The sequence below is a fragment of the Convolutriloba macropyga genome, chromosome 6 (genome assembly GCF_964194025.1).
Source record: "Convolutriloba macropyga chromosome 6, txConMacr16.3, whole genome shotgun sequence".
In the NCBI taxonomy this organism is placed as follows: Eukaryota; Metazoa; Xenacoelomorpha; order Acoela; family Convolutidae; genus Convolutriloba; species Convolutriloba macropyga.
In genome coordinates, this window is record NC_134473.1 from 30,659,427 (window position 1) to 30,682,309 (window position 22,883).

At 36.1% G+C, this 22,883-nt stretch overlaps 1 protein-coding gene across 1 annotated transcript in view; it reads right to left on the reverse strand.

Annotated features, from left to right (window-relative positions):
• Positions 1-22,883, reverse strand: part of LOC142341618 (protocadherin-16-like) — a 233,810-nt gene that overhangs the window by 131,236 nt on the left and 79,691 nt on the right. The window contains exons 22-25 of the mRNA XM_075392706.1: positions 22,423-22,677; positions 18,576-18,953; positions 17,798-18,039; positions 16,653-16,803 (exon numbers count right to left, since the gene is read on the reverse strand). Coding sequence (XP_075248821.1) covers positions 16,653-16,803; positions 17,798-18,039; positions 18,576-18,953; positions 22,423-22,677 — 1,026 coding nt within the window. The remainder of the gene's footprint in view (positions 1-16,652; positions 16,804-17,797; positions 18,040-18,575; positions 18,954-22,422; positions 22,678-22,883) is intronic.

Here is a 22,883-nt window from a genome sequence, read left to right on the forward strand (position 1 = left end):
TAATCCCTCAATAACAAATCAGTTTGGATTACTCATTTTTTCGCCACTACTCCTATTAATTATTTCAAAACAAAATCTAAAAATCAGTTGGTCAAAACTCTAATTTAACTTAATTTTCTGTTTTCAGATGGACTATGTTTCTTTCTCGTTGTTGACAGTTTCAATTTATCTTTTTGTGTTCAGATAGACTTTGTTTCTTTCTCCTTGTTGACAGTTTCAATTTGACAGTTTTTTCTCCTTGTTGACAGTTTCAAGTTGACAGTTTTCAGATAGACTTTGTTTCTTTCTCCTTATTGACAGTTTCAAGTTGAACACTTGCAGTGTTGAAGCGGGTAAGCAAAACATTTAACTAATAGAAATCTTGATTTGTTCCTGTATTAAAACTGAACCATTTTAGCCAGCCAAAATTTCCACTAACAGTAGATAACGCAACACTTTTATTCACATCTAAATCCAAAAACAAACAGGTAAGTTTGCTCAAATTAAACTAATAGAAATCTTAGTCTCTTCCTGTATTTAAACTGAACCATTTTAGCCTGCCAAAATTTCCACTAACAGTAGATAACGGAAAAATTTTTTTTCACATCTAAATCCAAAAACAAACAGGTAAGTTTGCTCAAATTAAACTAATAGAAATCTTAGTCTCTTCCTGTATTTAAACTGAACCATTTTAGCCTGCCAAAATTTTCCCTCAACAGTAGATAACGCAACACTTCACTTCACCTCCAAATCCGAAAACGAACAGGCAAGTTTTCTTTTAATAAAATCTGTTTTCGGGAGGTAAGATTAAGATTAAGAAAATTTCTAATACCTATTATGAATTAATTCTGAATTAATTCTTTGTGAAAAACTCTTAATTTTCCAGAGAGTTTAATAATAATAAGGCAGCAAAGAAGTGCACATTTTAGTATTATTTCCAAAACAATTTCTGGAGTTTGAAAACAGTAGAGAGGACAGCAGTACTCAGGCAAACTTTCATTTTCCCTTTTAACAATTCAAAAATCAGTTTAACAATTGTGGAATTTATTTTCAATTTTAACATTTACTTTCATTTTCACTTTTCAATTCCGTGCAAACTTTCACAGATTCCAATCAACAAATCCTTATCTTGCTCTGTATTTTTTTAGCCAAAACGCCCAGAAGTTCTAACCCAAAGGAACAGTGCTCTTCCTGCAATAAGCTTATTATGAAATCCAATATGAGCAGACATCAGAAGCTTCATGCAAAAAGATGTTCACAATGCTCACAGTCATTTCCGGACGACGAGAAACTGCAGCGTCACATTGCTTCTGTACATTCACCGTCTCTGATTATTGAGAAGAAGTTTTCTTGTAGCAGCTGTCCCTTATCCTTCTCTACGTATTATTAACTCCTTAATCACAAAAGAAAAAGTCACCAACATTCAATTCCTAGAACCTACGAGGAAGTTGACTTATATATCTATGGAGACTCTCCCGCTCTTCATAGTGAATTATAAACCGTTCAACACTTTCTGCGAGACTCGGTTCTCGAATTGTCCAGGAAGAAAGTTCACAACTTCAAAATAATGGAGATCAATCATGATACAGTGATCGAAAAATTGGATTGTGTCTACAACGAGTTACCCAGTTCAGCTAAAATCAATATTTCCTTTGGATTCGTGCTGCAGAGTGTGCAAAATCCTGAAGAGTTTCGCTACTTCTACGCCGCAGATAACAACCCCGTATTCTTAAATCCTATGGTTCTCGCCGATGACTCAGACCTCAATTTTATCAAATCAACCTTAAGAGAAGATGAAACTTTACCAAATCTAATCAATCAACGTCCAGACACAAAATGGAAGTTTTATTGCGTTACAAATGTCACTTTCTTTGTATTTCTCCTCAGTGGTGTTCCTCTAGGCTGTATCACTCAAAATGTTCCATCTATTTTGCTCAGGAACGGTTACATCAAGTGTTTTGTTTCTGATTGTGAAAAAAAGCCCTACCAAGACAACTTGTGTATGTTCCGTGCATTGGCTTACGATTTGTATGGTAGTGTTCATTTACAACAAAAAACAATGGAATTGATGCAGATGTTTCTCTGAGCAACAAGGAGAGATGACGAAACCTTTCCAGGAATACATGAGGACGATATTCCTGTTCTTGAGGCAATAGTTGACAGAAATATTCAAGTTTACTCAAAATTTTTTGACGAAGAATCGGAAATGTTTGCTGAACTTTCTCGTCGCTCCTCGATGAAACGCATAAAGACAACTTCATTACTGAGATATGAAAACCATATCTGTTGGACAGCAGACATCAACAAATTCCTCAAAAAGTTCCGGTGCTACGTATGCGATCAGTTTTTCGACAGGTCATTCAACCTATTGCGGAACATGCAAAACTGCTCAGAAAACACGCAACACAAATATCCAACAGGAGCCTATCAGTTATCTGAAACTATTTTCGAGCGCTTGGAAAATGTAAATATTAATGTTCCGCAAGAGCTGAGATTGTCTTCTCATCTTATCGTATTCGATTTTGAGTCAACAACAGTCCCCGACAGTACACTCAAAAACACAGATTTGACTTCATGGATTGGAAAACATGTTCCCATCAGCGTGTCGATAGCTTCCAACCTACTTGATGACCCCATACTCAACGAAGATCCCAATCAACTAATTCGTGATTTTGTATCCAACTTAACACATATAGCGGAAAAGAGCACGCTTCTAATGAGGGAAAAACTCAAGGATTTCGTACTGGTATTGGAAGAAAAATATTGGGCTCTTCGACAACTGGTTCCAGTGAAAGACAAGCAGGTGCCCACCGGAACGGAAGACTTACTTGAGAGCGAAGCTGAACCCGAGGAAGAGGAAGACGAAGATCTTGAAATTAGGAGACTGAGAAGCGAGCTCAAGATGTTATCAAAATTGAGACAAGATTTTGAGAACTATTACAGCACCATTCCTGTGTTTGGGTTCAACAGTTCGAGGTACGATTTAAACTTAATCAAAGAGAATCTTCTGCATCACCTCTTAATAGAAAAAAACGTTGTTCCCAAAGTGATTCGAATGGGGAACAAATATATTGGCATGAATTTTCTTGGTCTACAGTTTCTGGACATTTTAAATTTCCTGGGAGGAGCGACAACTCTGGATAACTTCCTAAAAGCCTATGGAGCGAGTGAAGAAAAAGGTTTCTTCCCCTATGAATGGTTCGACAGCATTGAGAAGTTGAATGTATCCCATCTACCACCAATCGACAGCTTTTGGAGCAAATTGAAGAACCACAACGTTCTTTCAGTCGAGTACGATAAGTTTGTGCAATTGAAAAACGGTGGAATGGAACAGGATGAAATTTTGAAGAAGTTGAGCCTCAAGAAAGTTCCACAAAATACCGAAGAAAATTACTTGGAGCTCCAAAATATATGGCAAAGAGAAGGCATGCAGACGTTTCGTGACTTCCTCATGTGGTACAATAACAAAGATGCCGAACCTACACTTGAGGCTATGAATAAAATGATCAGTTTTTACCACTCAAGACAAGTAGACATGTTGAAGTTGGGCTACACTCTTCCCAACTTGGCAAACAGGTTCCTTCATTCGTCAACAGAAGCAGCTTTCTTTCCGTTTTGTGAGAAAGATAAAGAATATGATAATTTCATTCGAAAATGGTTGACAGGGGGACCCTCCATCATTTTTACACGTTATGCAAAAGTCGGGGAAACAAAGATCAGAGAGTCTGAAAATATTTGCAAATCTATAGTAGGCATTGATGCAAGTCAACTTTACCCTTTTTCCATGACAAAAGAGATGCCAACAGGGCCCTATACTAAGTGGGAGTACAATGAAGAAACCGAAAAATTCCCTCCGAAGAGGAACTGGGGGAGCTATTTTGAACAGCAGGTCATGGACTACTTCCAACAGGTTCACCCTAATTGTAAAATACAAACCCAGTTCACACACAAGAAACAAAAGAAGCTCGGACCTTATTTAGTTGACGGGTTTTGTAGTCATTGCAACACGGTTTTGGAGGCAATGGGTTGCTTCTTCCACTTTTGTCAGTGTCAAGAGGAAAAACCACTTCTCTTCGAGGACATTGAAAGTGGATTGAAGCGAAGAGAACGTGACAATGATACAAGAGAGTACCTGAAGGGATTGAGGTTGAATGTTGAAGAGATGTGGGAGTGTCAATGGAAGAAATGGAGGAGCGAAAACACAAATGGGGTTAAAGACTTTCTCAAGTCAAATTATCCATTCCAACCATCGATGAACAAAAACTCGCTCATCGAGAAAATTAAACGTGGAGAACTGTTTGGTGTCGTCGATTGTAGTCTTGAGGTTCCAGAGGAAATGTATCCATACTTTGATGACTTTCCTCCAATTTTCAAGAATTGTGAGGTTGGACGAGACGACATTGGGGACCATATGAAAGAGTTTGCAGAACGCAACAAATTACTACCCAGACCCAGAAAAATGCTCATTTCCAGTTTCAAGCTTGAACGAGGACCAGTTATTACACCACTTTTGTTATTTTATCTAGAAAAGGGTGTGATCCTAAAAGACGTCTTTTAGTTTCTCCAATACACTCCCCGGCGCTGCTTTGAGACATTTGTTCAGAATGTTGTCGATGCCCGCCGCGAAGGAGACCAGAATAAGGAGTCAACAGTCGTTGCGGAGACAATAAAGCTGATTGGAAACAGTTCGTATGGATATCAGATCATGGACCGTAGTCGACATACGAATAGCAAGTACGTGAAAGGATCACAGGTGGACAAATTTATTAACAATAGGCTCTTCAAGACTATGAATGAGCTACCAGAGCAGATATATGAGGTAGAAATGAGCAAGTCGCGTATCGATCACAGAGAACCAATCATTGTAGGCTTCTTCATCCTCCCGTACGCCAAACTCACCATGTTACAACTTAAATACAATTTCTTCTCCCCTTTCTGTGATAAGAACAAGTACGAACTCATTGAAATGGATACAGACAGTCTCTACATGGCCCTTAGCGAGGAAAAAATTGACGACATCATTCGACCAGAAATGCAATCAGTGTGGTACTGGATGAGACAGAGCGACTGCACTGATAACTTTGCTGCAAACTCCAGCAGCAATTTCTTCCCACGAGAATGTTGCAGAAAACATGCTGTCTTTGACAAGAGAACTCCTGGACTTTTTAAGGAAGAATTTCGGTGCTCTGAAATGATTGCTCTTTATTCAAAGACGTACTGCTGTTACGATGAGGAAACAGACACAGTTAAACTATCAAGTAAAGGACTCAACAAGAAAAACATCGAGGAGCCCCTAAACAAGTATAGAAAAGTTCTGTTCAATGAGGAGCGCGTTTATTCAACAAATCGTGGTTTCAGAGTTGTTGACAACAAGAAAGTTTGTACCTATGAACTAAAGAAAGTGGGACTGTCATATTTTTATCCCAAGCGTAAAGTCTGTGAAGATGGTATTCACACTACTCCTTTAGATTTATAACTCGTTTTCTTTAGTCTTATACTTACATCGCCTCTTTACTTATGTTTTTAATTCAGTTTTCCTACCGAAATCTCTTTTCAACAAAAGACCTTTTTTTGAAATAAATGAATTAGATACAAATACACATACAAATAATTAAATACAAAATTACAAAACCTCAATAGAAAGTTTTGAAAACCATTTGCAACATTTTACGGATTACTGCTTAAACACTTCAAGATTTTGGTTTTCAAAACTCACAAAACATCAGCAAAGAACTTCAATATATGAAAATCATTTAAATATTTAGATGAGACCTTAGAAAATAACACATGTGCAAAAAAAAATTGCATATAAACCACACAATTCTGAATCTTGGAGTTTCTCCTGTACTAATGAACCAAAGTTTGATTTCGTCTTGATGCCATATTTTTCCGAAACTTCTCCCATCAAATCACCGTAGAACAACTTTCCATTTTTATTCGCAAGAAAAATCCAGTGGGAGCCCGGTTGAGTAGATGGATCTGTGTTGATTATACAAAACGTGTTTGTAGGTAAATTTTTTGGTCGAAGATCTGCAGGGAAGGATCCGAGATATTTGAACTTTAGGTGTGGGAACCTGTTGACAACATGTAAGAGTTGTTGATTATCCATTTTTGGTGACTGATCCCTGCTTATCAATTGCAATTGAGCTTATACGTTCACCACTAACAAATAATTCTACAGTATTGGTCAAATTGTTAGCAAAGTAGAGCTCCAAAAGAATTCCTGCTCCAACTACATCAGGAAAATGCATTTCGACATTGGCCTCCTGTGTTGAAGTGAGATCAAAAAATAAATGAAAATGGTTTTCAAATTCCTTGTATTGAATGTTAGGACCGTCATCAACAAATTTGAGTGCTTTCATCGTTTCAGCATAAGCTCTCACGTGATTTTCTGTTTTCAAGTTTACAATAGTTTGACTCCCACGCACAATTTTAACTTGTCGAAGACCAAATTTACGAAAATGGAACGGATTAGTGTTGTATGTTCCACTGAACTCATTATTCACATTCATAGCAATATCAATCATTCGAATTGGTTTGTTTGAAAATATATTTTCTTGTATAAACTGGTTCTGTCCTGCGGGAATGATAAACGCTTTTGGAAATTCTTCATTATAGTAAAATATGGCAGGCTCTCAAAGCAGTCTACTTTTAAAACTTCTCATCCAGTTATCTGAGATCGCTACCTGTCTAGTAAAAAGACAAGCTTCCAAAATTAAGGCCTCAGAGTTCAGCCCACCAGTATCGATCATATAGAACGCTGGGAAAGACCGGATCAATTTCAGTCTGAGGTTGACATTTGGGAGAAGTAAAGTTTCACAAGCAAATAGACCTATTGCTAACGGACCGTAAAAAGTACACTCATCTTTATCTTTTTGAAAAACAACATCTGTAAATGGTCTTTTAGTAAAATCGTTTGGCTCAATCTCGTATCGATATCCTGGACTCTGAGACAAGCTTTCCTTCGTTCCTTTTGTACCTGAAAACTCAGCAGAAACAAAACCTTGATGAGCATAACGAGAATTGGCACTGTGAACTTGTTCATTGTTTGGATGGACTTCGCAATTAGAGAAAAGTGAATGAAGAGCATTGTTTACCAATAATCTTTCTTCGGCATTATCCAAACGTGTTCGATCTCCTTTAATAACCCTTCCTCTGATGAATAATCGAGTAGATCGCAAGTCAGTAAAAATATTACGATCTGTTTCCAATTGAAATTCGATTGTTGACTCGTTTAAGGAATTTGTTGGAATTATTTGTTGTTCATTCGACCAAAGAATTGGGTCTAAAATTGGAACTTTCCCAAAAAAGTCGAGCATAAAGTGAGACAAGGAACTCATTTTAGCCGACCGTTTTTTATAATGATAATTGAGGAAATGATCAAGATTTTTTCTGGAATAATAAAGTAAGTTGAACTTGACCAATAGGGAAGAAGGGAACAAGCTGTCCAGCAGCGTTTCTTAATTCTACAAGGATACTGTGGAAGTCCGATTTGATTACTTTATGGAATCTCAAGTGTTCGAAACTGCGATAACTCAGAACTTGCGCTCTCTTAAAATTCTCATCATTATGGAACTCTCGGTGTTTGAATGGAGAAAGGAGCGTAGAAGAGGACATTTCACATCACCGACTGAATTGGGTTCAACTATATCCAAGTAGAGTAAAACTGTATGTGTTCCAGTAATATCAAAAGGGAGATCTGCCGTTGCCCAGGACTTGTTGTTGTATGATCTTTTCGAATAAGGCATAACAGGTTTGTCAGCTTCAACGCCCAAGTTAACAGCCAAACTTTTGCTGAATGATACATTTTGAGATTCTCTATTGCAAAAAGTTAGTCTTCGACTTTTTTTGTCGATGTTGATGGAAAATTGAGGATCTAAGTTTTTGGGATGTCGTGCTTTTTTAGGAATATCTGTAAGACTCTTTACAAATTCATCCATAGAGTTAAAAACTGCTGGTGGAATGGCGAAGACATGCTTAAATTTCTCATCATAGTGAAAGGTCATCAATCCTCCTTCAACGTTATAACATATACCGGGATATGATACTTCGACTAAAGCTACTTCCCAAGATCCATCCAGTTCAATTTTGTCGGGAAGAAAATTAGTGAATGAAGCCATTGTATTTTGAGGATAAACTTGAGAGGAAGCGTTGGATACTAATTCAAGATAAAACGAATTCATGATGTTTGACTGTACTCTGTGACGTTTGTTTGGGAAAATGGTTAGTCAAGGTTCTTCAGAAAGTCTTTCCGAATTTTTTGCCGAACGATACTTTGTCTCGTGGTTTTCCTCTTTTTCATACCACCACCAACTTGGTTTCGTATTGTTGATTTCGCAGTCTTCTTTACTGCTTTTTAAATTGAAGTCTGTCCTGATAAAACACCTCCAATTTTGGGAATGGCTGACTCGATTACATCTCGTCCAATTTTTTTTGCTGCAGGTAAAACGTATTTCTTGAGAATTGGAAGAGTTGTTCTTGCGACTGTTCTAGCCAAGGCTCCAAAGCCACGCCCTCTCTGACGAGGAACTCCTTTAAATAAGGTAGATTGTAACCGTCCGTTTTCTAGCTCGACTAATTGAAAAATGGTTATTTAACTTTTGACAATTCTTGCTCGTAAAAAACTCCATCTATGGTTTCTCCTTTCTGATCAACAACAAAGTAAGTCGGGAAAGGAGCCAAAGTGTTTATTTTTAGAATTAGGAAAATTTCATGTGTATAGTGAGGCTAATATCATTTTTGAAAATTGTGCCCTACTAATACCAACCGAACTTTATCACCTACTTTAAAATTAGGCTTCTTGTTTTTTCGTAGTTTCATCCGCTTGTATATGACAGTCAAAAAGTCTTTGATGTAAGATAATGTGTCGTTTTCCTCCAGGTAGCGGTAAATTAAGTTTTTCAGGGTTCGTATAGCTCTCTCGCCAAAAGCTACTTTTGTTTCACTATAAGTGTGATAATATTTGACTCCCACATCCTCGCTGAAATTGGCCATGTCTCCAAAAATCTCTTTTCCTTGATCTAACCATAATTTTTTCGGGAAATTGAGTTCGTTCTTTTTCGAACACATTTTGATAAAAGCTGCTTTCACACCCTCTGCTCCTTTGCTTCGTAATGCTTCTACTCGCAAGAATCGAGAAAAAACATCGACAGTAACGAGTAAAAAGTTGATACCTCGGTTCCATTGTGATAGTTTATCCATTTGTTTAAGATCCAAACACCAAATCTCATCAATATAACGAGCATGCGCATTTAGCCGGTTAAATTTTCTTCTGATCCCTTTGTACTTCGTATAAGAGTCTTTTGATTGTAAAAATTCTGTAACTTTCTTGCGACTTATTCCACTTGATTTTGTTAGGTTGTTGATAGAACCGAAAGCTGTTGGTGCCTTCGCTTTATACAACTTCTGCAATTTGATTCTATCTGAAGCTGTAATTGAACCAGTCTGAACCATACTGTGTCCTCAAAATGTTGTTTTTAACCAGATATGGTCTCAGATTTAGAACTTTATAAATTAGGAAATAGTTTGGATCAACTGGAGCGTTTTTCAATTTGATTGAATGAAGGAATGTTTTTATATCAACTCCTGTGTCAACGTTGTCAACAATAATTGTATTGGAAAGTGAAATTTTCAACCGTTTGTTTTCATAAACTTCTTTCAAAGTTTTCAATGTCTCGGGACTGTTCTTATAGTGAAATTCCAGATCTGTCTTAAGATCTTTAGGTGGACGCTCGGTTTTTTCGGAACTAATTTCTTCTTTCGCTTTTTTGATAACTGGAAAAACAGTTTCTTCTTTTTTATAGATTTCGCAGGAGGGTTCCGGTAAATTCCTTTTTCTGCTCTCCCACAGTTCTTTTGGAACAAGAACAAACTTTTTGACCTCATTCATTGAAGAAATTTGAAAATTTGTTCATACAAGGTTGATATATGTAATTTAATATTGTTATTCCAGCTTTCGAGCCCAATATAAGTCTTCTGGAATTGAGGGTTGTTGATTTTGAAGTGAGCTTTCTAAGTTGTCTTTGGAAGCGCACAAACTGATTTTTTCTTACTCCTGTGAGGTTTCCTTCAATCAAGTTTACAATACACTCACAGAGAAATCTGATGAACTCTCTAGGAGAATTTAGAAGGAAAACTGGTTGAAATTTCTTGCTGAGATTCCGAAAGAGCTTCAGGGTATAATAGTTCTGTGCGTTTATCATTAATATCAGTAATACGAGCACCACTGTTCGGAACGAAGAATTCTGAGGGAAATGATGTTACATTTGAACAGTATCTCAACAAATCAGGTGTAGATGGTCTCAAATCAATCATAAGATGACCATACGGTTGTTGTGTTGCATCATCATACCACTGTTTTAGTTGTGTTCCGAGACCTAGCTGTCTTCCCATGATATCAATCTGCTGCACATCTCTCGGTGATTTGAACAAAACAATGTGAGTAGTCTGCAGCTCGGCATCACGTCCAGTTTTGTTTTTGTGGAAGAGATTATGCTTGATATATAAACAATTTAGGTTTCGATGTCTACCGGCTGTCGCAATTCCGTTGAATTTTTCCGACTTGGAAAGAATGTCTAATGAATCATCGAATATAAGTAAATATTTAGTGCCGTCAGCGGGTAAGTTATCGATTAAATCAAAGTCAACTCCCTGAATGAATTCTATGTCTGCAATTGATTGCATCATTGTGTCGTAAATTGGCTGAAAGTGCTTATAAAAGTATAAAATTCGACCAAATGATGGCTGAAAAGTTTTCATTCGTAGCATATCATTGATAAAAACAGTTTTTCCAGATCCGGAAGGACCAACGAGATACATCAAAATTCGTTCGTTTGTTGAAATGATTTTGTTCATTTTATGTTCGGGGATTAGGAAGTATATAACCAACGGCACTTGAAAGAATAGCAATCCAAACTGTTCGTTCGTCACAAGTTCTAGCAAAAATAAAATTAATAATTGAAAACAGAAGCAGTACTAATACAACTAAGCACTGAAATATTGACAAAAAAGCTGTTCGAGAGCAAGTGCGACCACAGATTTTCCAAAGAGGTCTTTCCGGATTGTTATTATCAAAAATAAATTCAGATGCGTGATTGAGATCATCTGTCATTAGAGAGCAACTGATTTTTGTTCGTCTTTTTGTAATAATGATTCACACTTTGATTAATTGGAATCGTGGTGACATTTTCAAAAAACAACAATATGCGAGACCTGTTATATGTCCCAAGAAACAAAAATTCAATATAGAATTAAAAAGTAGAACAACGTAACAAAATCCAGGGCCAATATTTAGATTTGTTTTCAGGTATCCTGCGGCATCATGAAACGTAGCATGTAATCGAAAAACTTTTGACCAATTGAGAAGTTTTTCTAACTTTGAGTCACCAACTCCTATTAGTCCCCCAAACGCAGCTTCTCTGTTGATTTTATCCAGATCTACATTTTTGTTCAAGCTTCGACAGACAGCCAAAAAATAATTTTTGCGTTTTGTATTTCCAACAAAAAGTTTACTGATTTCTTTCTCTAACGGTACAATTTCCTCAATGTTCATATCAAGCAACTTTACTGGAACATTAAATTTTAAAAAGTGATTAAAGACAAACATCACAACATACAATATAAAAAATTTACAATTACTGTTATGCACTTTGCTATCTTTTTTGATTTTTGACTTTGTTCAGCACTGAAATAATTTCATCCATCATTCTGTGTAGTTTCTCCATCTCACCAATTCTGACCAAAAGAAAGCATTTCCTTCTAAAATTGTCCTTTTCAGTCCCTCGTGTGAACAGCTTGATTGTGAAATAACATCGATTCGGGTCATCTTGGAAAAATATTCTAGTCACACACCTTCCGTCGAGCAGTCTCACTCACCTCCCAGAACACATCAAATTTTGCTTTTTCCTCAACATCAGTTGGTTGGAACACAGTTTCGTCAATCACCAGCTTCGCAGTACCTACAGTAGGTTCGAACAGTAGTGCTTCTTTTATCATCTCAGGTATCTTTTCAATAACATTCTTCAATTCTCTGGCCGTTAGCATCAGAAATTGATGCAGAACATATTCACTTTCCACATTTTCGCGAAATACTTTCAAGTGAGTCCAGTTAGAGTTGGTGTTGACGGTTTCCTCTGGGATGTTGATTTGAAACTTCCGGTTCCCGTATTCTTGAAAGGATCAACAGTTGTTTCTTCCATCGTGGTCCTCATTTGGTTTTGGGTCAGTGTTGTCTTTTTTATCGTTGATGTCTTTAAATAGAGAAAACATGCTCTCATTGCGGTAATCAAACTGTGGAGAGGGAACAACTGGTTTTCCCTTGTAATTTCGTTTGCGGATGGGAAAGGAGAATTGTTTTTTGGAGTTAGGTGAGACTGAGCTTTGATCCATCAGTAAGTAAAAATGAGTTTTTAAAGTAGAAAAGTTGGGTATACAAGGGTAACTGAATATTGAGAGTGGAAAAAAAACAAATGAATGAATTGTCTTCAAGAAAGGGCTTGATATCTTAAACCAATGAAAATCAAGTAAAAACGAGAACAGTAGCGAAAAATAAACTTCGTATCCAATGAGATGTTATAAAATATTTCGTAACCAATGAAAATAGAGCGTGCATCATGACGTAATAGTTATGTCACTTCTATTTTTAGTAACATCACGTGATGCCAAAGATGAGTTTTCTATATTTAGTCACGTGAGGGAAATTTTAGCATCGAACTCAAGCGAGTTATCTCACTATTCTATCGGAGAACACCTATAGTTCGAGAAAGGAATATTTTGATGAGATGATTGAGTCTCTTCATTGACAGTTTCCTGGATCGGAGGAAGAATAAGGTCTTTGAAATCGGGCAGATTGAAGGCTTCTGGTTTTTTAGAAAATGAGTCAGCATGCTTGGAGAACATGTCTTCTACCCACCAAACACCGTAGTGATTTAGGTCACGAGAGTACGGGAACATAATTCCTTTGCTGTCTTTCAACGGGTGAAACCCTAGTTCTTTTCGAATTCTTTCAATGGTTTGAAAAAATGTTTGGAGAGAAAGCAATGAATTGTTGACTTTTTCTTCGGCTAGGTGGAGGTTATGATGTCTAGCCGCCTCTAAAATTCTCCACAAATCCTTCGGAAATGTCAAGCTAGTTGTCTGAGTTTTAATTGTTACTCTAGTGCAATCCACCTCAAAAGATAATTCCAAATTGTTATCGGTTACTACCGTTTTAAATATTGATGCTTCCGTGATAGGAGCGTAATCTAAATATGAATGAAAAGTAGAAAGAAAAGATGTTGAAGGAAGTAAAGGAAGAATTGGAGTATTTTGCATTTTTTTAGGCTAATTTGTTCAACCAAGACAAAAGACAAAATGAATCGTAAATGTTTTTCAGCATCAACATTCCAAAATCAGATCAGACACATTATGTGATGCAATATAGAATTAAAAAATGGAACAACGTAACAAAATCCAGGGCCAATATTTAGATTTGTTTTCAGGTATCCTGCGGCATCATGAAACGTAGCATGTAATCGAAAAACTTTTGACCAATTGAGAGGTTTTTCTAACTTTGAGTCACCAACTCCTATTAGTCCCCCAAACGCAGCTTCTCTGTTGATTTTATCCAGATCTACATTTTTGTTCAAGCTTCGACAGACAGCCAAAAAATAACTTTTGCGTTTTGTATTTCCAACAAAAAGTTTACTGATTTCTTTCTCTAACGGTACAATTTCCTCAATGTTCATATCAAGCAACTTTACTGGAATATTAAATTTTAAAAAGTGATTAAAGACAAACATCACAACATACAATATAAAAAATTTACAATTACTGTTATGCACTTTGCGATCTTTTTTGATTTTTGACTTTGTTCAGCACTGAAATAATTTCATCACTCATTCTGTGTAGTTTCTCCATCTCACCAATTCTGACCGAAAGAAAGCATTTCCTTCTAAAATTGTCCTTTTCAGTCCCTCGTGTGAACAGCTTGATTGTGAAATAACATCGATTCGGGTCATCTTGGAAAAATATTCTAGTCACACACCTTCCGTCGAGCAGTCTCATTCACCTCCCAGAACACATCAAATTTTGCTTTTTCCTCAACATCAGTTGGTTTGAACACAGATTCGTCAATCACCAGCTTCGCAGTACCTACAGTAGGTTCGAACAGTAGTGCTTCTTTTATCATATCAGGTATCTTTTCAATAACAAGCTTCAATTCTCTGGCCGTTAGCATCAGAAATTGATGCAGAACATATTCACTTTCCACATTTTCGCGAAATACTTTCAAGTGAGTCCAGTTAGAGTTGGTGTTGACGGTTTCCTCTGGGATATTGATTTGAAACTTCCGGTTCCCGTATTCTTGAAAGGACCAACAGTTGTTTCTTCCATCGTGGTCCTCATTTGGTTTTGGGTCAGTGTTGTCTTTTTTATCGTTGATGTCTTTATATAGAGAAAACATGCTCTCATTGCGGTAATCAAACTGTGGAGAGGGAACAACTGGTTTTCCCTTGTAATTTCGTTTGCGGATGGGAAAGGAGAATTGTTTTTTGGAGTTAGGTGAGACTGAGCTTTGATCCATCAGTAAGTAAAAATGAGTTTTTAAAGTAGAAAAGTTGGGTATACAAGGGTAACTGAATATTGAGAGTGGAAAAAAAACAAATGAATGAATTGTCTTCAAGAAAGGGCTTGATATCTTAAACCAATGAAAATCAAGTAAAAACGAGAACAGTAGCGAAAAATAAACTTCGTATCCAATGAGATGTTATAAAATAATTCGTAACCAATGAAAATAGAGCGTGCATCATGACGTAATAGTTATGTCACTTCTATTTTTAGTAACATCACGTGATGCCAAAGATGAGTTTTCTATATTTAGTCACGTGAGGGAAATTTTAGCATCGAACTCAAGCGAGTTATCTCACTATTCTATCGGAGAACACCTATAGTTCGAGAAAGGAATATTTTGATGAGATGATTGAGTCTCTTCATTGACAGTTTCCTGGATCGGAGGAAGAATAAGGTCTTTGAAATCGGGCAGATTGAAGGCTTCTGGTTTTTTAGAAAATGAGTCAGCATGCTTGGAGAACATGTCTTCTACCCACCAAACACCGTAGTGATTTAGGTCACGAGAGTACGGGAACATAATTCCTTTGCTGTCTTTCAACGGGTGAAACCCTTGTTCTTTTCGAATTCTTTCAATGGTTTGAAAATAAGTTTGGGGAGAAAGCAATGAATTGTTGACTTTTTCTTCGGCTAGGTGGAGGTTATGATGTCTAGCCGCCTCTAAAGTTCTCCACAAATCCTTCGGAAATGACAAGCTAGTTGTCTGAGTTTTAATTGTTACTCTAGTGCAATCCACCTCAAAAGATAATTCAAAATTGTTATCGGTTACTACCGTTTTAAATATTGATGCTTCCGTGATAGGAGCGTAATCTAAATCTGAATGAAAAGTAGAAAGAAAAGATGTTGAAGGAAGTAAAGGAAGAATTGGAGTATTTTGTATTTTTTTTAGGCTACTTTGTTCAACCAAGACAAAAGACAAAATGAATCGTAAATGTTTTTCAGCATCAACATTCCAAAATCAGATCTGACAGATTATGTGATTGGCTAAAAAAAATAAGAAATAGACATTTTCAAAACAATAATACAACTTTTTCTGAAATCGGAAAATTGGAAAATCAGTTTAAAACGACACAGTGAAACACTATTTTAAATAAAAAATTGATTTAAAAAATTGTAACAAAATCTGTAAAAATCAAAAATAAAAAATTGTACTTTTTTGCACCAAGCTGTTCACACAAAGGGGGATTAGCTAGGTAATGTTTTAATATTAAAATAGATAGGATGAGTCATTTACACTTATGGTGGGTAAATGACCTTATTAGTTTGTTGTTAAGACACTATCTTGCTAATCCCTTTAGTGTGAAGAGCTTGGGTATCATACTGTGAGGTACATTTTTGAAAATCACGTAAGCTGTCATGCTGTGAGGTGCATTTTTGAAAAGTCGTACGTAACTGTAAATGAGTCATCCTAAATTAATATTAAAGGATTATCTTGCTAATCCCCTTCGTGTGAACAGCTTGGGTGTCATGCTGTGAGGTACACTTTTGAAAATTTACATTATTATAGTGCAATATGGTAGGGGGTCAATGACCTTACTGATTCGATGTTAAGGCACTGTCTTGCTAATCCCCTTCGTGTGAACAGCTTGGGTCTCATGCTGAGAGGTACATTTTTGAAAAGTCGTACGTAACTGTAAATGAGTCATCCTAAATTATTATTGAAGGATTATCTTGCTAATCCCCTTCGTGTGAACAGCTTGGGTATCATGCTGTGAGGAGGTACATCTTTGGAAATTGGAGGGTAGGAGGCTATACCTAATGTTAATACATAGGTACTTCCTTTTACCCCCCCCCCCAGCTTTGCTCACGTTATACTACTTCCCAAAAAAGGTCATTTTGGTCAGTGACGATATAAGCACAGGCTATTTTGGTCCGGATGGGTCCGGTCAGAGGAATGTTTTAACCAAATTCGAACTTAAAACTATTTCGAGCTTTTGAAAGTCTGATAAAAGATCGTTTCGAACAGAAAATGTTTGATTAGAGCTCATTTCGATTTGGGGCGATCTGGTCTGAGATCATTTTGTTCTGGGAGTTCAACTCAAAGTATTTTTGAAAACTGTTTAACTAACCTATTTGGACATTTTCATCAATGGTGATTGCAGCTGGCATCGGAAAAAATGAGGGAGCTTCATCAACATCCTGCACAAATATGGTCACTAGCGCATATCCATTGTAGGGCGTGTATATTGTGAAAGCACCCACTGTAAGGTACCACACTTTCTAAAAAGACAGCATCAGCTATTAGTGAGTCACACTCGCAGAATAAAACTTCGATTACAGCAAAATAATTAGAATCCTTCTGTTCTTATATGCATTTCATCAACAAGGAAGATACCAATATGTATGCATACGAACAAGCATGGTAGTACGGGTAAAACTTGGCTAACAAAGTTATTCATTTATCAACACGCCTCCGGATTTAATTAGTTTGGACGTTGAAAACAAACACTAAATCGACTTTTTCTATTCCAAAAGTACTTCTAACTTAGTGCAGTATTGTAAACATGCAGCAAAAGTCCTTGCGTAGGCTTTTCAAAAGTCTGAAACACTCAATTTCAGGTTTTAAAATGCTAGAAATCTGCAAATTCCAGAGTGCCAGATTTTAAAATTTGATCAGCGCATGTCTCAAGCAAGGTTACTCGCATGACTCTGCTAAAGCCACTTCGAGATTCTAGCTTCCATCTTGAATCGCTGCGCGGTTTTTACCGACAGATTTTTTCAGTGAAAAAAATCCACCAGAGTCACGTACGTAAACTATACATAGCAGATAATAGAAGTGTGAAATATTTTCATATCAGTGCTAGAAAATCACTGCCAAGGAGGGAATTGTCGAAATTGACCAAAAACTCCAGAACTGTCCAGTTTTTTCCAAAGAATAAGTGCCAATCGAAATGGAGTGACAGGTCACTGATCAGAAGTTTTTCTAGGAAGTGGAATAATTTACCAATTGAGATCCGAAAAGAAAAAACTAAAAATAAATTTAAGGAGAAACTAAGCAGCGAAATGGTCAAACTGCATGAACGTGTTCCAATAGATCGACAAGTAAGACGCTTTAGGAATTTTTTCTACTGAAGTATAAAGACCAAACTATTCATATATTTACGAGGCGATTTTGAGTATTTAATCAAACGTTTTTGTTGTGGTTATAACTTTAAATTTACATTTTTGAAGATTAAAAAAAAGAAGTATTCACCCATTCTTTGAATCTAATCACCTGCAATTCATAGTCAAGGAGGGAATTGTCAGAAGCTACTGCAATTGTTCCGATAGTGGCATCAGCATTGCTCATCACAAATGGGTGTCCTCCAGTGGGGGACACAATTCTCCACTTGGGACTGTCGTATTGTACCCCTGTGCCTCTGATTGACAGTCCCACACTCGATGTCAATGCAGTAGCAGCTGCACTGTTTTCAGGGATTGTAAATGATCCACCCGAAATTTGTTCAGCAGTAATGACTAAAAGTTGTTATATAGCAAAATAACAGTCAAATCTTATAAAATTGGTGTCTATTGCAGTGTTTAGAAGCAGTTTTTAACGCCAGTAAATCAAAAAAATTGTTCGAAAACCGTAAGGGTCACCCTTTATTTCGATGTATGACTTTGTGTCTTTGTAGGAAAAATTTATTTCAACTGTGGTGCAATCCTCGAAACTTAGACCTTTCAATCCCAGATTTAAAAATTTGTACTTGATTTCATTATGTCGATAGTTTCCCAACAAAATCTCCCTTTGTATTTCAACTTTGGACAAAAAAAGGCAATTCATATAACTTCCAGTTAAAATTGGTAAACAATATGACTCTTTTGAAGGAAAACTACATTTTTTTAAAATATTTTTAAAAATTAATTAGCTGAAAATCTCGCGGTTAAAAGTTCATCATGCAAACTGATTTTAATTCCAATTGATTTAAACCGAGAGAATATGAAAAGTGCAATTTAATCTCTAAAAACGGTGGGTGCACAAACGTAATGCAATTATTAAGGTGAAAAATTACCACAATCATAAGTCACAATTGAAACTCCAGTGCCATACGAGTTCAAATCTGATCTGAATTTGACCACAATTGACGTTGCATCCGTGTCCAAAACAGTTGCCTCTGGAATTGGATTCGCTGTTCCACAATAGGGCCCACGAGTTACACCACCAGCTTCAATCTGAACATAATCTCGACAGTTTCCAGTTTTGGTGTCTATAGTTTGGAGGTTGAAAGCTTCGAAGTAAATGCAGACGTCGTTTGCGAAAGTGAATGTGAGGTCACAACTGAGCCAGGCGCCGTATCCAGAGGATCCGGGTCCAATGTCGACTGAGTACAAGTAGCTGTTCTCGCTCACTCCGTTGTAGGTGGTTTTCGTCGGACAAGTAGCTGGAGTTGCTGAAACAAACACGCTGGTGAAAGATCGCTGCATGTGTTTCTAAATCAACCCAGCAAAAATATGAAGTTTTTTCTTAAAAAAAACAACAACAGATTAATAGAGATAAATGTGATGTAGTTTTAACTGAAAGTCTAACTTGAACGTTCCCGTAATAAAGGAAGAGATAGGATTCTTTACGGAAGGTTGAATGTATACCCAGAAAAAATATATGACAGCTTGAACAGAAAACAGAGCAAAAAACGGGTACAACACTTTTATCAACCAGAAAAAAAAAGAGAACGGCTAGGATGCCTAAATTTGAGACCTTGAGACCAATCCATGCAACTGTGCATTGCTCTAGATAGATTAGATATCTTAGTTCAAATAGGGTGCTTGTTGTTTCGTATTTTTTACGTTAGTTATAAGTGCATAGATACCCCGATAATTCAATTCCTGTAATTCCAATTTAACACAGAATACTCCGCAAAATTTATGGACATAAACGCTGCATGATAGCAAATTTGACTTCCAATATACCAACAATTTTCAAAGCTCATTTTTTAAGATTCAAGCTGTCAGCATATGTCGACAACAGTGGCATTAAGAAAAATAGATAAAATTGCTTCAGAATTAGAAACATCAGTCACTATTATCCAGGATACCTATTTTTGAACAAGCGTAAAATTTGAAAATTAATGTCACTTTGCTCATTTTAACTACTGTTATGGTTACTGTTGTCCACCTAAGCTTACTCCACTGCTATAAATTCTAATTGCTGTCATCTGTTTACAATTGATCATTTTTGGAGAAATTTTAATTGCTGCAATCTGTTTGCAATTGGTCATTCATGATGGAGAAAATCCAGTTGCTGTTATCTATTTACAATTGACCATTTACGGATAAATTCTAATTGCTGCTATCTGTTTACAATTGGTCATTTATGAGGAAATTCTAATTGCTGCTATCTGTTTACAATTGGTCATTTATAGAAAAATTCTAATTGCTGCTGTCTGTTTACAATTGGTCACTGATGGGTAACTTCTACTTGCTGCTATGTATTTGCATTTGGTCATTTATGGAAAAAAATCTAATTGCTGCCATCTGTTTACAATTGGTCATTTATGGGTAACTTCTATTTCCTGCTATGTATTTACAATTGGTCATTTATGGAGAAATTCGAATTGCTGCTATCTCTTTACAATAGGTCATTTATGGAAAAAATCTAATTGCTGCTATCTGTTTACAATTGGTCATTTATGGGTAAATTCTACTTGCTGCTATCTATTTACAATTGGTCATCTATGGAAAAAGTCTAATTGCTGCTATAAGGTCACAATTGGTTGTTTATGGAGAAATTCTAATTGGTGCTATCTACTTAAAATGGGAAATTGAAGGCGAAATTCTAATTGCTGCAATCTGTTTACAATAAGACATTCATAGAAAAACTTTAACTGCTGCTATATATTTACATCTGATTGTTTATGGAGAAATTCTAATTGCTGTTATATGTTTACATTTAGTGGTTTATGGGGAATTTCTAATTGCTGCTACCTTTTTACAATTGGTCTTTTATGGGGAAATTCTAATTGCTGCCATCTGTTTACAATTGGGCACTTATGGAAAAACTCTAATTGCTGCTATATGTTTGCATTTGGTCGTTAATGGAGAAATTCTAAGTGATGCTATATTTTTACAAATGGTCATTTATGGGGAAATTGTAATTATTGCTATCTGTTTACAATTGGTCATTTATGGGGAAATTCTAATTGCAGATATCTGTTAAGAATTTGGCATTTATGGATAAATTCTAATTGCTTCTATATGTTTACATTTGGTCATTTATGGAGAAATTCTAATTGCTGTTATCTGTTTATAGTTCAACATTTACGGAGAACTTCTAATTGCTAATATCTTTTTACAATTGGTCATTTATGGGGAACATCTAATTGCTGCTATCTGTTTACAATTTGGCATTTATGGAAAAACTCGAATTGCTGCTATGTGTTTACATTTGGTCGTTTTTGGAGAAATTCTATTTGTTGCTATCTGCTTACAATTGGTCATTTAGGGAAAATTCTATTTGCTGCTATCTGTTTACAATTGGTGATTTATAGAAAAATACTTATTGATGCTAAATGTTCACAATTGTTCATTTATGGGGAAATTCTAATTGCTGCTATCTGTTTGCAATTAGTCATCTATGAAGAAATTCCAATTGCTGCAATCTGTTTGCAATTGGTCATTTATGGAGAAATTTTAATTGTCTATCTATTTATAATTGGTCATTTATGGGGAACATCTAATCGCTGCTATCTGTTTACGATTTGGCATTTATGGAAAAACTCTCATTGCTGCTATGTGTTTACATTTGGTCGTTTATGGAGAAATTCTACTTGTTGCTATCTGCTTACAATTCGTCATTTATGGGAAAATTCCATTTGCTGCTATCTGTTTACAATTGGTGATTTATGGAAAAATTCCTATTGATGCTAAATGTTCACAATTGGTCACGTATGGAGAAATTCTTACTGCTGCTATCTGTTTGCAATTAGTCATTTATGGAGAAATTCTAATTGCTGCGATCTGTTTGCAATTGGTCATTTATGGAGAAATTTTAATTGTCTATCTATTTATAATTGGTCATTTATGGGGAAATTCTAAATGCTGTTATCTATTTAAAATTGGTCATTTATGGAAAAATTCTAATTGCTGCTATCTGTTTAGAATTGGTCATTAAGTGAAAAATCGTTGATAAGTGCACAATTTTTTTTTTAATAATTGATTAACAAGACACATTTGCCTCTATCAATATCATGGCTCAAAAACTTCTTTAAAAACCCAAACTAGTTCTTTTGTTATAAAATTCAAAAACTCAAAAACCGAGTTTAAAGGTAGTTGAAGAACTTTGTACAAATTTTTTTGTGGAAATTGGTCAATGGAAACTGAAAATTGGCTATCCGTGAAAATGGGTGACATAATTGATGCAATTTGGCCAGTGTTGTCCAAGATTAACGTATCAATTTTTCATAGCGAGAAATGCTGATTAATGTGAGAAAATAAGACGGCGTGTACAAAAACACCAACATTGCAAAAGTGTACGTTATGGACAAAAAACTACACGTCAATAAATCATATATAGCTTTTGCACCCCTACTTGTTTAAAAACTCTATCATTTGACCCCAATTTTAATCTTTAATATAATTGATACTTTTAACATTGGTACTATAATCACTTGGTCAAACCTCGCGGATCATCACCATGCCTCAGCAGCCTTTGGGACTTGATTTGAAACTGTCACATAAGAAAATGGGATATATCATCCGCTGAATTATGATGCTTGTAATTCGAACTGTTGCTGCGGGGTGAAATGATAAAGGGGTGAAATGATATGGCGTTGATAAATGCGGTTAAACTAAGCGAGTAGATAAGAAGTAGAATCCCGAAATGCACAAAACTAATCTGTTAAATCAAATTCGAAATATAGTTACCTGGGTTGTTACAATCATTTTCATCTGAAGAATCTCCGCAATCATTCACTCCGTCGCACAATTTCGCGTAAACGATACAGGATGCATTGTCGAAACAGACAAAGTCATCTGGATTTGGACAGGCACTTGAATATGCTTCACAGTTGAGTTCGTCATCATATGAAGGACAATCGACAGTTCTGTCGCACAATTTGGACTTGGCCAGACAAGTCCCGTCCCAACACTGGAAGTCCTCATTAGCACTCGTGCACGTGTCTAAATCAACAGATATCCGAAACAGGATCTATTTCACCCGTTTTTCTGCAAACACACAATCCGTTTTTTCTTTACAATCTCTTGCTTTTATTTTTTCTTTTTTTCCCAGATTAATTAGTTGATCGGTCGTCATTTGAAAGCGGTTATGCTTTTAAAACACCGAGAAATTATGCAACTCACCGACATTCCAAAAAAAATTTTCATGC